This window comes from Mytilus californianus, unplaced genomic scaffold (assembly GCF_021869535.1).
Source record: "Mytilus californianus isolate M0D057914Y unplaced genomic scaffold, xbMytCali1.0.p SCAF_6, whole genome shotgun sequence".
Taxonomy (NCBI): domain Eukaryota; kingdom Metazoa; phylum Mollusca; class Bivalvia; order Mytilida; family Mytilidae; genus Mytilus; species Mytilus californianus.
The window spans coordinates 71,640,720-71,655,216 of NW_026262712.1; the positions used below are offsets into that span (position 1 = coordinate 71,640,720).

Genomic DNA, 14,497 nt, shown 5'->3' on the forward strand with positions numbered 1-14,497 from the left:
ATTCAAATCTTATTTAAAAAAGTTTTACTGAATATAAGAATTAATATATTACCTCTCCCTCAAAAAAAAAGTAACTCTGAAATATAACTTTAAAACTCTGACTTAGTCAGCTGTTTCAAATTTAGTTAAAGTTAGATCTTCATTTTAAAAGTAAAAAAAATACATATTTTAATATTCCGTTGTCCATTAGAGCATGATTTTCATTAAGTAATATTTACTTCGGCCTATTCTGTGAAATTTTGATATGGTATGTTTCATAAACCAGTATTGCAGCATATGTTTCCATAAGTTAAAGAAATATTGTGTTTTTTATGATTTGAGGATAGCAGAATGTGGAAAAAAAGCATCAAATTTCTTTAAAGATATCCTTAATTAAATTTTAGGACTATTGTGATTTCTTCTATAAATACCAAATTTTAGATTTTATACACTAAGAAATTTGCATGTATATAAAAATAAATAATAAGATATGACTTTTTGATTTGTCAGTTGACCAATTGGAGATTGGAGCATGGACATCTATCTCCTACTTAAATGGCCATTTATGGGAGAAATAAATGACTTCAATTAAATCTATCTAACTAGAATTTGATTGTGACAAAGATTATGTTTGGTCTAGAATATTTACGTTTTATTAATGAATATTCAATATAAATGTTTTTATACTTGATCTTCTTTTGAAAGGTGCTGTGTGTTAAGTTTTGTTTTAGATAGGGTTTGGTTTGCTTTACAAGAAATGATATTATTTTAGGGGATCAAAACTAGACTTTGAGATGGAACTCCCTGTTATACGTGCAGTACAGGTATACACGATCTACAAGGGGATGATGTTTGCATGCCTTTTTATTGAAATACAGAAGAATTGATATATTCACTAGTAACTAAATACAGATACTTTTTTCGTCCAAACATAGAATGAGAAGATAGAATTTTCCCTGGATTTTTTACTTGACAAATCTTTTTTTTTGTTGATTTTATTTGAATCCTATGACATTTTGTCTCTTAAGGCCCTCTATAGAAGTGAATATAACTTGATTGTTTCATAGATTACCATAGAGTATTGATATTTGATAATCATTTGGTGATCTGTAGATTTTCATTGTTAAATTTTCGATTTTTGCTGGATAATTGATACCACAAACTTTAAATTTTTGCTGGATAATTGATACCACATCTCCTTACATTTATTTATATAGCATATTTCATGAATATTCAATGAATATTATGTAACATTTACTGAATTTATATCCCCAAATGTCGCAAAGAAATTTCATTTAAAATTTTTGTCAATTAATTGATTGATTGATGGTTGCTTCATGCCCAAAGGCAAATATAACACTTAACCTGCAGATTTTTTAGATGTTAGCTCACAAGAAAACAGTCTGGAGACAGTTATGTTCCCTTCTCTCCACATTATTCTAACTATTAGCTAAACAGTCTTTGCTTATACTCCAATTTTTTTGTGCCTGGTAGAGGAGCGGAAATATTTAAAAATTTTAGTTAGGTAACTGTATTCCAATAAGAAGGTACACTAACAGACTTTTCATGATTAACAGCATGTGCATGCGTATTAACAGGGTTGAAAATTAATGGTTATTTTTATGGTTTTTCTTTGCATTGCAATGTTGTTAATGATAGGATTGTAGTTTAATGAAAAAATACCATGCAACAGTCTACAAATGGAAAAAGGGAATTGGAGGGCTGATATAAAATACTATCTAAAAAATAAATACACTTCATTCATATCAAGAAATAATTTTGTTTGTTCTTGAAGTTTATAAAGGCAGTGAAAATACAGTGCAGTTTAAGGTGAAATAGTCACTGAAATATTTATACCCAATCATTTTAGTCATGATGTTCATTTATAGTTTAAAATAAAATGCCTGTTAGTACTTGTTGCATGGTAATAGTAACTATGAATGATAATTAAACTTTTGAATGGTTATCATGTTGCATATTTGATGTTTTGTAGGGATTCTCAAGGTCATATTGAATTAGAACAACCAGTGGCACAGATTGTGCAGGTATACATAGTACTAATCTTTCTGCTATTGTTGAAAGTTACTTTCAATTCTATGGCTTATAAAAGTCTAGAAAAATTTATATAAAAATAATAAGATGTGGTATAATTGCCAATGAGACAACTCTCCACAAGAGACCAAATGACATAGAAGTTAACAACTATAGGTCACCGTACGGCTTTCAACAATGAGCAAAACCCATACCACATAGTCAGCTAAAAAAGGCCCTGAAATGACATGTAAAACAATTCAAACGAGAAAACTAATGGCCTGATTTATGTAAAAAAAACAATGAACAAAATACAAATATAATATACAGCAACAAACGACAACCACTGAATTACAGGCTCCTTACTTGAGACAGACACCTACAGAATGTGGTGGGGTTAAACATGTTAGCGGGCGCCCAACTCTCCCCCTAACCTGGGACAGCGGTGTAACAGTACAAAATATGAACAAACTATAAAAATCAGTTGATAAGGGCTTAGCCTATTTCAAATTGGTTTTTCGGTAGGAGGGATCAGTTTAGGGGTTTAAAAGTATCATATAAAAAAAAAACTCCCCTTCTTTTTCTACCACATGTATCACACAGGCACAAGCAGGTCTAGTTACAACTCAACTATGTCCGTCTTTCTGTCTGGCCGAAAGAAATCTTTCGTTAAAGTTTTCTTTGCTTCTATGAAAGAGAATGATTTAATATTTGGTCTGCAGCTTTATGTTGAGTTGTAGCTAGTAAGCAATCTTTACATCTGGGATGCATCCACTTCCTGTTTGCCAATAGTTTGAAAATTTACAACACTCGTTGTACCAGGAAAATTTTTGTCAAAGTTTCTTAGTTCCTACTTAAGGGAAATATTTAATATTTTGTCTGCAGCTTGATAATGTTGAGTTGTAGTGAGTAAGCACTTTTCTGCCATGTATCCACTTCCTGTTTGTAAATAGTTTGAAATTTTACAACACTCATTGTACAAGGTTTGTGAAGGTTTTCTTGGCTTCAGTGAGCTCCAGTATACATGTTACCTCAAGCAATTGCATGCAGCAATGCAGGTTCAGAACCGGTATTGGTCTTGTTTAGTTATGAGTTATTGAATAGTAATTATAGTCTAGTTGCATTTTGATGTTGAGTTTAGGGCATGATTGTCAAGTTACATTTATTGATGTGACGGATTTTAAAAAGTACATCACAAAATTTTAAAATTTTTATAACACCATGGACATGAACTTCTATGATGAATTATTTGAAGAAAAAAATTTGAAAAACAGTAAAAATTACTTTTTTTTTTAATATAGCTAAGTTCTGTTTACGTTAACAGTTTACTTTTTTTCTTTTGTTTAATCAGACCACTTTGTAAAATTTGACATTTTAAAATTTTTGTAAATCTCCCAATATCCTACAGTTTACATGGAAAGGAACCACATATCACAGAACTACTTCATACCATGTGCATTTGTGTATCTTCTATTTTATTTTTTCATAAGGTTAATTTTGAAGTTTCCTCCAGTAAAACATGGAATTTACAATTTTTGCTGTTGGGATAAAGGAGTAGGCCCAGTAAGACCCCTTTTTGGCCCCAAAATATAGCAGTTTTACAAAATTGTTAAAATGTAAATTTTTAGCTATTCATTGGAAAGAAGAATTCTTCTGTTACATAAATATGGGCTGTTTTTGACAATACAATGCACAGGTATCGGGTACTAGCATCATTAAGTCATGTTAAATTACTGAAATCTTTCGAAATTTTAGCATTTTGGTTAATTTTTAGACGGTTTCCGTCTGAAATGGAAGCGGCCGCATTTGTGTTCATTCTTAATATTTAATTGTATGTTGTATTTGATGATAATACATAACATATATAAAGGTTGAGAATGAACACGGACATATTATGGCATATTTGATAGATTTTTCATATTTAAGCTTGAATTTGAGCGTCTTTAATGACTAAATCAGTTCAAATCTTTCACTTAAACTAATTGAATCGACTGAAGTAGACACTTAAGTGTTTAAAAAGTGTCCAAAATCTTTCATCAGATGAACCTGAATTTTGAGGCCAAAATCTGCCCTTACCGGACCTACTCCTTTGCTATTCAAAATCTACTAGTTTGCATTGACTTGATTGAAATGTTCTTGTTGAAGTAATGATCTTATTTTATCATTTATTAAGATGAAATCAGATCATTATTTTTCTCATTTGCTTTTCATTGTAAGGTAGACACAAAAAAGCAGTTGAGAGACATCATATTTTTGTGTCAACAACAATTTTATAATTTCAGACTTCTATCATACCAGATATACAAGATTTAGACCCTGATGTTTTATCAACTATGAGTTCTTTACAGTGCTTTAAAGATAAAGACAAATTAATACAGGAATTACTTAATTCCAAGTAAGTTCATTGAACCATATAAATACATAATTAGCATTCTTGTAGAACGAACGTGTGTAAATAAAAAATGTGTTCAAATAGCATCCCCATCATTAAATGGGTGGTATAAGGCATAGCATACTGGCTTTGGCTTGTGACCTTCTGAGGCAACACAATTGGACAATAAAAACAAATTTAAAAGGTATAAATCATTTTTCCTAATACAGTTATTAAACCCATGCTTTAAGGATAACATGAGAAAGAAAAAAAACCAACATAGATCTAAGCAAGTATCAAAAATGAAAAGTAGTTTTTGTGTTAACTAGATAAAATTATGTATGGTTTTAAGTAATTAAACAATGCCAAACAGTTATTTGAACAGAAAAACAATTCCATTAAATTAAAATGTAACTATAAATCTATACTTTGCTGAAATTAGATAAAATTGATATATTAGAAGTTCATTAACACAAAGAATACATATATAGTGTTAAAAGCTTTCAATTCTGATTTTTTTTGTCATTTGATATTACAGTTTATTGATATTATAAAAGGATATTTTTTAAATAACCTTGTTTACATGTGGTATATTACATTTACAGACACAATACAGAAAAAGTAGTCTATTTTCTCCTCCTAGACAGAAAACTCAGGAATCCCAGCATTGAAGATGAAATTGATATCAAAACCAGATCTGAATCAGGTTTGTCATACATAAAAGAATGAGGTTTTGTAGTATGATAATGACCTTCATTTTCTGGCATCATGCACCAAATGTTGTGAATCAAGACGTGCAACTTTTACATCTAAGGCATCATGGCTACCATCATTATTACCTTATGTTAAGGTTCTCATTAGGCCCATTTCAAAATAAGTACTTGCAATGGCCCTATGATATTTGAGATACAGTTTCATTAACATCCATTTATCTTGAAGTGTGCAGTGAATGATGCAGCTTTCTGTGTAGTGTTTTGTGGACTTTTGTTTGTATCTTCTGTTTGACTATGGTGTTGTCTCTTAGTCTTTGATTATGGTTTTTGACTATGGTGTTGTCTCTTTTACTTTGATTATGGTTTTTGACTATCCCATTTGTATCTTGCCCCCTCTTTTTAAGTTTTCTGATTTTTGCTTTTTATAAATAAGTACTTAAACTGGACTTTAAATATTTTGCATGGTGTCCCAATAATCTTCCTACATTTCATGTCATGTCATGAAGAACTTGAAGTTTGCATTCTTAGTACAACTTCAATGAATTTGTAACCCTACCAAGCAGGGCTGTAATATTACAGCCTTTGCCACAAATCTGCCTTCTTGGCTGCAAAGGCTTTCCATAATTTCATGGGTTATCTGTTAGATATTGATTTTGAAATTCTGGTATTTCCTTCAATCTAAGACAATTTATTGTAAAATTCTCTAGATTTAAGATGCAGTGTGAACCCAAATTTTAGCTTTGATAATTGAAATAGCAAAAAAAAAGAAACACATTTTTGGAATGGTGGGCTTCTATTCTCTGTCTGGTCTAAGCAGTACAGAGGTCTGGAACTTCTGGAAACAACCTGAAATCAGGAGAATATAACTACCTAACATTTAAATAATTTAAGTACTCCTTAAAGTTTATGGACAACAACTACTTCCTGTTGCAGGTTCTGTAACTGCCAAATATTGGAAAAAGTCACAGAAGTGGGGATTATAATTGAATTGTTCCTCTGTAGACTGCCATACGCAGAATAGGTTTCATCAGAGCTTTGTGGTCATGTGTTCAATAAAACCCACTGTCTATGCAAACTATCCCTATCATCATCACTGGGTTGTCTAGTATATAGAAATAGGACAAAAAATTGATGTTTTTGCACATACATGTATTACCAACTTTGCGGAATCATGCCATACTGTGTGATGGGATTAAACAATTATAGCTCATCAACTTAGGTCTCACTGTATATACTGCAAAATCTATATTTGTCATCTTACTTGATTATCTCAGTCCAAAAAAACTATGTGATTTGAAAATAGTTAAACTGTATAGGGTCTCACTGTATGTACTGTAAAATCTTTAATTGACATTTTTCTCTGTTTCAGCTGATCCTCCAAGAAAAAGAATTGATGCTGTTCAGTTAAATGGGCAAAATGGTCAACCACGGTAAGCTTTGTATGCCAGTAAATGACTTTATAGTAAGATTTAAAGTGTATGTCATACAAGCTAGATTGAAAATGTATTCAGAAACCATCATTTTGATTTAGCTTTTGAGAAAGTAACAGATCTAGAAAAAAACACTTATTGTTAAGTTGATATAAAAGCATCAATTTTCACAACTTCTTTGAAAACTATGATAATGATGGGAAAAAAATCCGGTGAAATGAGTCTATCTTAACAACCCACATTACTGTCAATAGAATAACAAAGAAATATTTATACTTTGTATTTGGTTGGTGAAATTACTTTTCACTGCTCATGATCTTTTATGCTCCTTCTTTTCTCTCAACTGCTTCTAAATAAATGATACAGGCTCTTTGAATTTTCCAATAATTTATGCATGAGGTTTCTAACACTAATATTGTACTAATGTTAAAACTTAAGTAATACAGACAAAAAGATATTGTACCATTGATTTATCAGATATTATTTTGTATGAAACAATAATTTTCTGATTACCAATCTGTTATCTGTGTGAAAACTGCAAGTTAAACGGAGTAGATTTGCAAGAAAAATTATCTCTGAAGGAGAAATCAATTATTTGTGCAAGAAAAATTATCTCTGATGGAGAAATCAATTATTAGTGTATTTTTTTCTTTTTTGGTCCATCAGACAATAAATACATTTAATTCCCTAACTAACACATCTATGTGTCCCCACAAATGTGTTGAATACATTGTTTTTGTTCTGATCCATCTGTCTGTCAGATGGAAGTTTTTCTTCCACATTTGGTATAGGAATGGAATAAAACTTAAGCTAATACTTCATACCATGATAAGGTGTACAACTTCATATTCTTTAGTCAGATTGATTGTTGGGGTTTCCTGTAGCAAAACATTGACATTACCATTACAACATAAAATGACAAACATTAAAAGTGATGTATAGTCTGTATTTATGTTTAATCCACACGCCCTTTTTCACAATGGGAATTCATGGACAAAATTTTTGTCTAGTCGAAAGGGCCAGTGAAACTCAGATAAGTTTAAAGTTTTTTGTGGTTGTTTGCATGTATTCCATGAAAATGTGCAAACAACCACAAGTTCTAAACAATGCAAAACTTCAAGTTCTTCATGATATGAAATGTAGGAAGAATATTGGGACACCATGCAAAATATTTAAAGTTTAGTTTAAGTACCTATTTCATGGAAAACATGCAAATCCCTCATCAAATTATAACAGAATCACTTCATACCATGTGTAGTTGTGCACTTCCTATCCTATTTCCTAATTTTGATAGGATGAATTTTTGGGGTGTCCGATAAAAAAGTCATTTCTGCACATAGGAAGGTTTTGCAATGCAATATATCCTGCAAATGTTTACAATAAAAAAAAAATTTATAAGTATCAACAACAGCATCTTTACTGTTATTACCCATTCTATCTACATGGGTTATCCTTAGGCTATACAGACACACAAATTTGTATATAAAGGTTACCTTTGGGACCAGAAAAAAAGTTTACCTTATAAGAGATATGACATTTGAATTGAGGTTCAAAATGCAAATTTATTACTACAATGGGACTAGAAGAGTGACCTGATTAAAAAAAAAGTTTTTTATTCAAAAGAGGTGACCTTAATAGTAGGTTTGGCTATTCATAAAGACATCTGTCTACTGACGAACCATTCTATCTACACAGGTTATCCTTAGGATATATTCACACAAACATCTGTATACTGATGAACCATTCTATCTACACAGGTTATCCTTAGGATATATTCACACAAACATCTTTATACTGACGAACCATTCTATCTACACAGGTTATCCTTAGGATATATTCACGCAAACATCATTATACTGACTAATCTAACTAACCGTTCTATCTACACACGTTATCCTTAGGATATATTCACACAAACATCTTTATACTGACGAACCATTCTATCTACACAGGTTATCCCTAGGATATATTCACACAAACATCTGTATACTGATGAACCATTCTATCTACACAGGTTATCCTTAGGATATATTCACACAAACATCTTTATATTGACTAATCTAACTAACCATTCTATCTACTCAGATCCTCCTTAGGAAGTATTCCCAAGGTCAGTGGTTCTGTCTAGACACTCTTGCTTCCTCTACCAATACTGACTCCCATGATATAGCCAATAGTGCTGAAAGTGGTGTTAAACACCAACAATCAATCAATAAATCTTAGGAAGTATTAATGAAAACATCTTTAAACTGACTAATCATACTAACCATACTAACCAGACTAACCATACTAACCATTCTATCTACTCAGATCATCCTTAGGAAGTATTCCCAAGGTCAGTGGTTCTGTCTGGACACTCTTGCTTCCTCTACCAATACTGACTCCCATGATATAGCCAATAGTGCTGAAAGTGGTGTTAAACACCAACAATCAATCAATAAATCTTAGGAAGTATTAGTGAAGACATCTTTAAACTGACTAATCATACTAACCATACTAACCAGACTAACCATACTAACCATACTAATCTTTCTATCTACACAGATTATTCTTAGTAGGTATAAGTGAAGACATCTTTAAACTGACTAATTATACTAACCAGTCTAACCAGTCTAACCATACTAATCTTTCTATCTACACAGATTATTCTTAGTAGGTATAAGTGAAGACATCTTTATACTGACTAATCATACTAACCATACTAACCATACTAATCTTTCTATCTACACAGATTATTCTTAGTAGGTATAAGTGAAGACATCTTTATACTGACTAATCATACTAACCATACTAACCAGACTAACCATACTAACCATACTAATCTTTCTATCTACACAGCTTATTCTTAGTAGGTATAAGTGAAGACATCGTTATACTGACTAATCTTTCTAACCATACTAACCATACTAACCATTCTATCTACACAGATTATCCCTAGGAAGTATTAGTGAAGGCTCACCTACTGCCTCTCGACGAGCTTTAGCTGTTCAAAGAGTGTAAGTTATTGTTCAGGCCCTTTTCATTTATTTTGATAGAATTATCTCCCTTGGAATCTGATGTCTCTTGTCAAAACAGTAAGAAGATACTACTGTTGTCAGGCAGACATGAGAATGTACATATTTATAGCTTGCCTGGCTGAAAGTCAAGTGAGCTTTTCTCATCACTTGGCGTCCAGCGTCTGTTCTCCGTCGTCTGTTAACTTTTACAAAAATCTTCTCCTCTGAAACTGCTGGGCCAAATTTACCGATTTTTTGTGTTATTGCCTAATATCTTAAAACTGTAATTGATAGATAGAATCGATAAAAAGCAAAATGATCAGCACAACAGGATCTACAAATAAGTCAACATAGCCGAAATCTTCAGTCGACTCCTTTTTAGAGTTATTGCCCTTTAATAACAATTTTTACCTATTTATTCTGTTTTTGCTTAGTATCTTAAAAACTATGAGAGATAGATAGAAACTTTTAAAAGCAAAAATGATCAGCATGACATGATCTACTAATAAGTCAACATAACTGAAATCGTTAGTCGACTCCTTATTGAAGTTATTGCCCTTTAATGACGATTTTCACCATTTATGCCTATTATCTTGAAAACTGTAATAGATAAATAGAAACTTTAAATATCAGCAAGACAAGATATACAAATAAGCCATAAATGGCTGAAATCTTCAGTGGACTCGTTTTTTGAGTTATTTCCCTTAAATGATAATTTTTAACATTTGAATGTATTTTTTGCCTAATATCTTGAAAACTACAATAGATAAATAGAAATTTAAAAAAGGAAAAATTATCAGCAGGATAAGATCTTCAATGAGTCAACATGACTGAAATTGTCTTAATAGAGATATTCCCCTTTAATGATGATTTATATTAAAAAAGTGGCCATTGTTGAAGATGCAGGTGAGCGACACAGGCTCTTAAGAGCCTCTAGTTTTATAATTCTGATATAAGGTCAATCCCTTTTGATATTCAAATGAACACAAATTTTAAGAGTTAAGAAAATATGTACATCAACAAAAAAATTTAATTTTTAATATTGTCTTCCAAAATGAATACAGTGTTCCATTAGGTATGTGCCTTCTTCATGTTTTTGAGACACAGTTGTTAGTTTCTTTTTAAATCTAGTATATATATTATACTAAAAGCATTTTCATTGAGATGATGTTGTACCTGGTAGAATAGAACTTGAAACTTAGATTGTTTATGGTGATGCATTAAAACATTACAAATAAACATTTCTAAATGCCAGTAGCTTATGAATAAAAAGGCAAGTGACAGTAACCCAACAACACAAGACCAAAGACATCTAGACGTCAATATATACAGCCTACATCAATAGATAAGAAGTCTTTTTCCGTATTGTTTTGTAAAATTGAAATAATGATTTTCTCTTTTAAATAAAGTTTACGTAATTGAGCAGTATTTCTGATTTTTATGAAATTTTTATGCATTTAAAACCTTTTGAAGCATAAGATACTAAAACCAATTTCATAATAATGCTACACACAGTGTTATACAGAACTTTATGATATGGTGATCATACAAATTTGAACTTTCAATGTTTTAAAGGCAATATAAAAATGGTTTATTTCAGTAGAAAAGCCAGTCTGTCAGGTAGTACAAGTAGTTCTCCGGTTACCAGTCCACAAATGTCTCTCCGTCGTATTCCCCCACACAGTCCTTCAGCAACGCCACCTGGTTCTCCGAGCAATGTAGCCAACACACCATGGAAATCAAGACTGCATACGATCAAAAACAACTTCCTAGGATCTCCACGATTTCATAGACGTAAACTACAAGGTACTCTTATGATGAACGGTAATATTATGGAAATGGATTACTTAGAAGGTGAACATTGTTTTTATGCATGCTTGACTGATGTAGATGTGAAACTACCTGTAGGAATAAATTGTTTCCATGGCCATTTAGGGAAAGATTTAGGACGTCAGATTTTATATCATTGAAAGTTTGAAAAAACATTTGATCTCCTTCTTACAAAGCTCAGAAATTGTACCATGTACTAGTATATGTGTATTTGTATATTTGTTAGTTTGTGGGTAACCTCGTCAACACACTAAAGATCAATTGCTTTATGATCCTCAAATCTGGTTTACCTCAATTTTTATACGACCGCAAAAATTAAAAATTTTTTGGTCGTATATTGGTATGACGTTGGCGGCGTCGTCGTCGTCGACGTCGTCGTCTGGCGTCGTCCGAAGACACATTGGTTTTCGCACTCTAACTTTAGTTTAAGTGAATGGATCTCCGTGAAATTTTACCATAAGGTTCAATATCACAAAAGGAAGGTTGGGATTGATTTTGGGGGTTATGGTACCAACAGTTAAGGAATTAGGGGCCAAAAAGGGGCCAAAAATAAGCATTTTTGTAACTTCCACCTATAACTTGTGTGTTAGTGTATGGATCTCTCTGACATTGTACCACAAGGTTCCATATCACAAAGGGAATGCTGGGATTGGTTTTGGGGGTAATTGCCTCAAAATTTTAGGAATTAGGGGCCAAAAAAGGGGCAAAAAACAAGCATTTTTCTAGTTTCATGATAATAACTTGTGTGTAAGTGTATGGATCTTTCTGAAATTGAACTACAAGGTTCCTTATCACAAAGGGAAAGCTGGAATTGAGTTTGGGGGTAATTGCCCAAAACATTTAGGAAAAAGGGGCCAAAAAGGGGCCAAAAATAGCATTTTTATAGTTTCCAGACAATTACTTGTGTTCAAGTGTATTGATCTCTCTGAAATTGTACTGCAAGGTACCATACCACAAAGGGAAGGCTGGGATTGATTTTGGGGGTAATTCCCTCAAAATCACAGTATTGCACAATAGCAAGAAATCTTTCATTGCACAGTATTGCGCAATAGCAAGAAATCTTCAATTGCACAGTATTGCGCAATAGCAAGAAATATCCAATAGCACAATATTGCGCAATAGCAAGAAATTGTCAATTGTACAGTATTGCGCAATAGCAAGAAATATTCAATTGCACAGTATTAATTGCTTATTTCTTGACCAATTTCAATGGGGTTTAATTCTTGAATTCTTGGGGTTCTTTAATATGCTGAATCTAACCGTGTATTTAGTTTTTGGATTTTGGGCCCCGATTTTAAATTGGTCCACATTGAGGTCCAAAGGGTCCAAAATTAAACTTTGTTTGATTTCATCAAAAATTGAATTATTGGGGTTCTTTGATATGCCGAATCTAACCGTGTATTTAGATTCTTAATTTTTGGTTCCGTTTTCAAATTGGTCTACATTAAGGTCCAAAGGGTTCAAAATTAAACTCAGTTTGATTTTAACAAAAATTGAATTCTTAGGGTTCTTTGATATGCTGAATCTAAACATGTATTTAGATTTTTGATTATGGGCCCAGTTTTCAAGTTGGTCCAAATCGGGGTCCAAAATTAAACTTTGTTTGATTCAACAAAAATTGAATATATGGGGTTCTTTGATATGCTGAATCTAACCATGTATTTAGATTTTTGATTTTTGGGCCCCGTTATCAACTTTATCCACATTGAGGTCAAAAGGGTCCTAAATTAAACTTTGTTTGATTTCATCAAAAATTGAATTCTTGGGGTTCTTTGATATGCCGAATCTAACCGTGTAGTTAGATTCTTATTTTTTGGTTACGTTTTCAAATTGGTCTACATTAAGGTCCAAAGGGTTCAAAATTAAACTTAGTTTGATTTTAACAAAAATTGAATTCTTAGGGTTTTTTGATATGCTGAATCTAAACATGTATTTAGATTTTTGATTATGGGCTCAGTTTTCAAGTTGGTCCAAATCGGGGTCCAAAATTAAACTTTGTTTGATTTCAACAAAAATTGAATATATGGGGTTCTTTGATTTGCTGAATCTAACCATGTATTTAGATTTTTGATTTTTGGGCCCCGTTATCAACTTTGTCCACATTGAGGTCAAAAGGGTCCTAAATTAAACTTTGTTTGATTTCATCAAAAATTGAATTCTTGGGGTTCTTTGATATGCTGAATCTAACCATGTATTTAGATTTTGGATATTGGACCATAATAGGTGATTGTCCAATTTAATAAAAAAATTTAAGTTCTTAGACCACATTCATTCTGTGTCAGTAACCTATACTGTGTCAAATATTTAATCACAATCCAAATTCAGAGCTGTATCAAGTTTGAATGTTGTGTCCATACTTGCCCCAACTGTTCAGGGTTCGACCTCTGCGGTCGTATCAAGCTGCGCCCTGCGGAGCATTTAATTTTTTCTAGTCTGAGGTTAAGGTCAAGATTCAGGTCAAATCTTTGTCATTGCAGAGAAATACTATACTCCACTTCAGTGTAGTTTTTGATTCTGTGCATGTCAGACCAAAGTTAATTACAAGCTTGTCAGACTATCAAATTAACTCAAGAGATGGCGGTACCCCTATTCATATTCAAGGAAAGAGGTCAAGCAGAGATCAAAGGTTATGGTTAAAACCTTTGTAATTTGGTACAAACTATATTGCTTGCTCAGTGTTCTTGAAAAAAGGTACACTTAATTACAGAAATCTGTTTAACTCAGATCTTGGAGATTGTTTATAGTAATTTGCCATACTAGAGACCAGCCATTCAATTTTGTTGCATGCCAAGGAGAGTCCCTGTATTAGGTAATATTGATTTTAAGTCACAAGTCAATGAAAACAATTTATTCCTACTGTTCCTGAATACTAACAGTGAGTATACTTACACACAACAGCCTACTAAATAGTACTAATATATTTTGTTAATAGATGAAAGTGAAAAAAGGTGTGATAATTACTTTTACTGTGGTCAAATAATGATTTATAAGACAATGGGTTTTGATTTGACAGGAAAAATGTGTTAAGGGTATCTATTATCCTATTTGGTATGGGACCTAGGGGTATTTATGATCCCATTTTGTATGGGATGTAAGGGTGTCTATGATCCCATTTTCTATGGGACGTAGAGGTATCTATGATCCCAT

The 14,497-nt window shown here is 32.2% G+C and overlaps 1 protein-coding gene across 4 annotated transcripts in view; it reads left to right on the forward strand.

Annotated features, from left to right (window-relative positions):
* The window catches only part of LOC127704611 (serine/threonine-protein kinase BRSK2-like), a 68,570-nt gene that overhangs the window by 38,018 nt on the left and 16,055 nt on the right, over positions 1-14,497 (forward strand). Inside the window, exons 10-15 of one of the 4 annotated variants that reach the window (XM_052208730.1) lie at positions 752-803; positions 4,293-4,405; positions 4,987-5,087; positions 6,464-6,524; positions 9,452-9,520; positions 11,121-11,326. In XM_052208730.1, the coding sequence (XP_052064690.1) occupies positions 752-803; positions 4,293-4,405; positions 4,987-5,087; positions 6,464-6,524; positions 9,452-9,520; positions 11,121-11,326 (602 nt within the window). Of the gene's footprint in view, positions 1-751; positions 804-1,972; positions 2,025-4,292; positions 4,406-4,986; positions 5,088-6,463; positions 6,525-9,451; positions 9,521-11,120; positions 11,375-14,497 lie in introns of all 4 variants that reach the window. The other 3 variants (XM_052208729.1, XM_052208731.1, XM_052208732.1) reach the window with 3 other exon arrangements.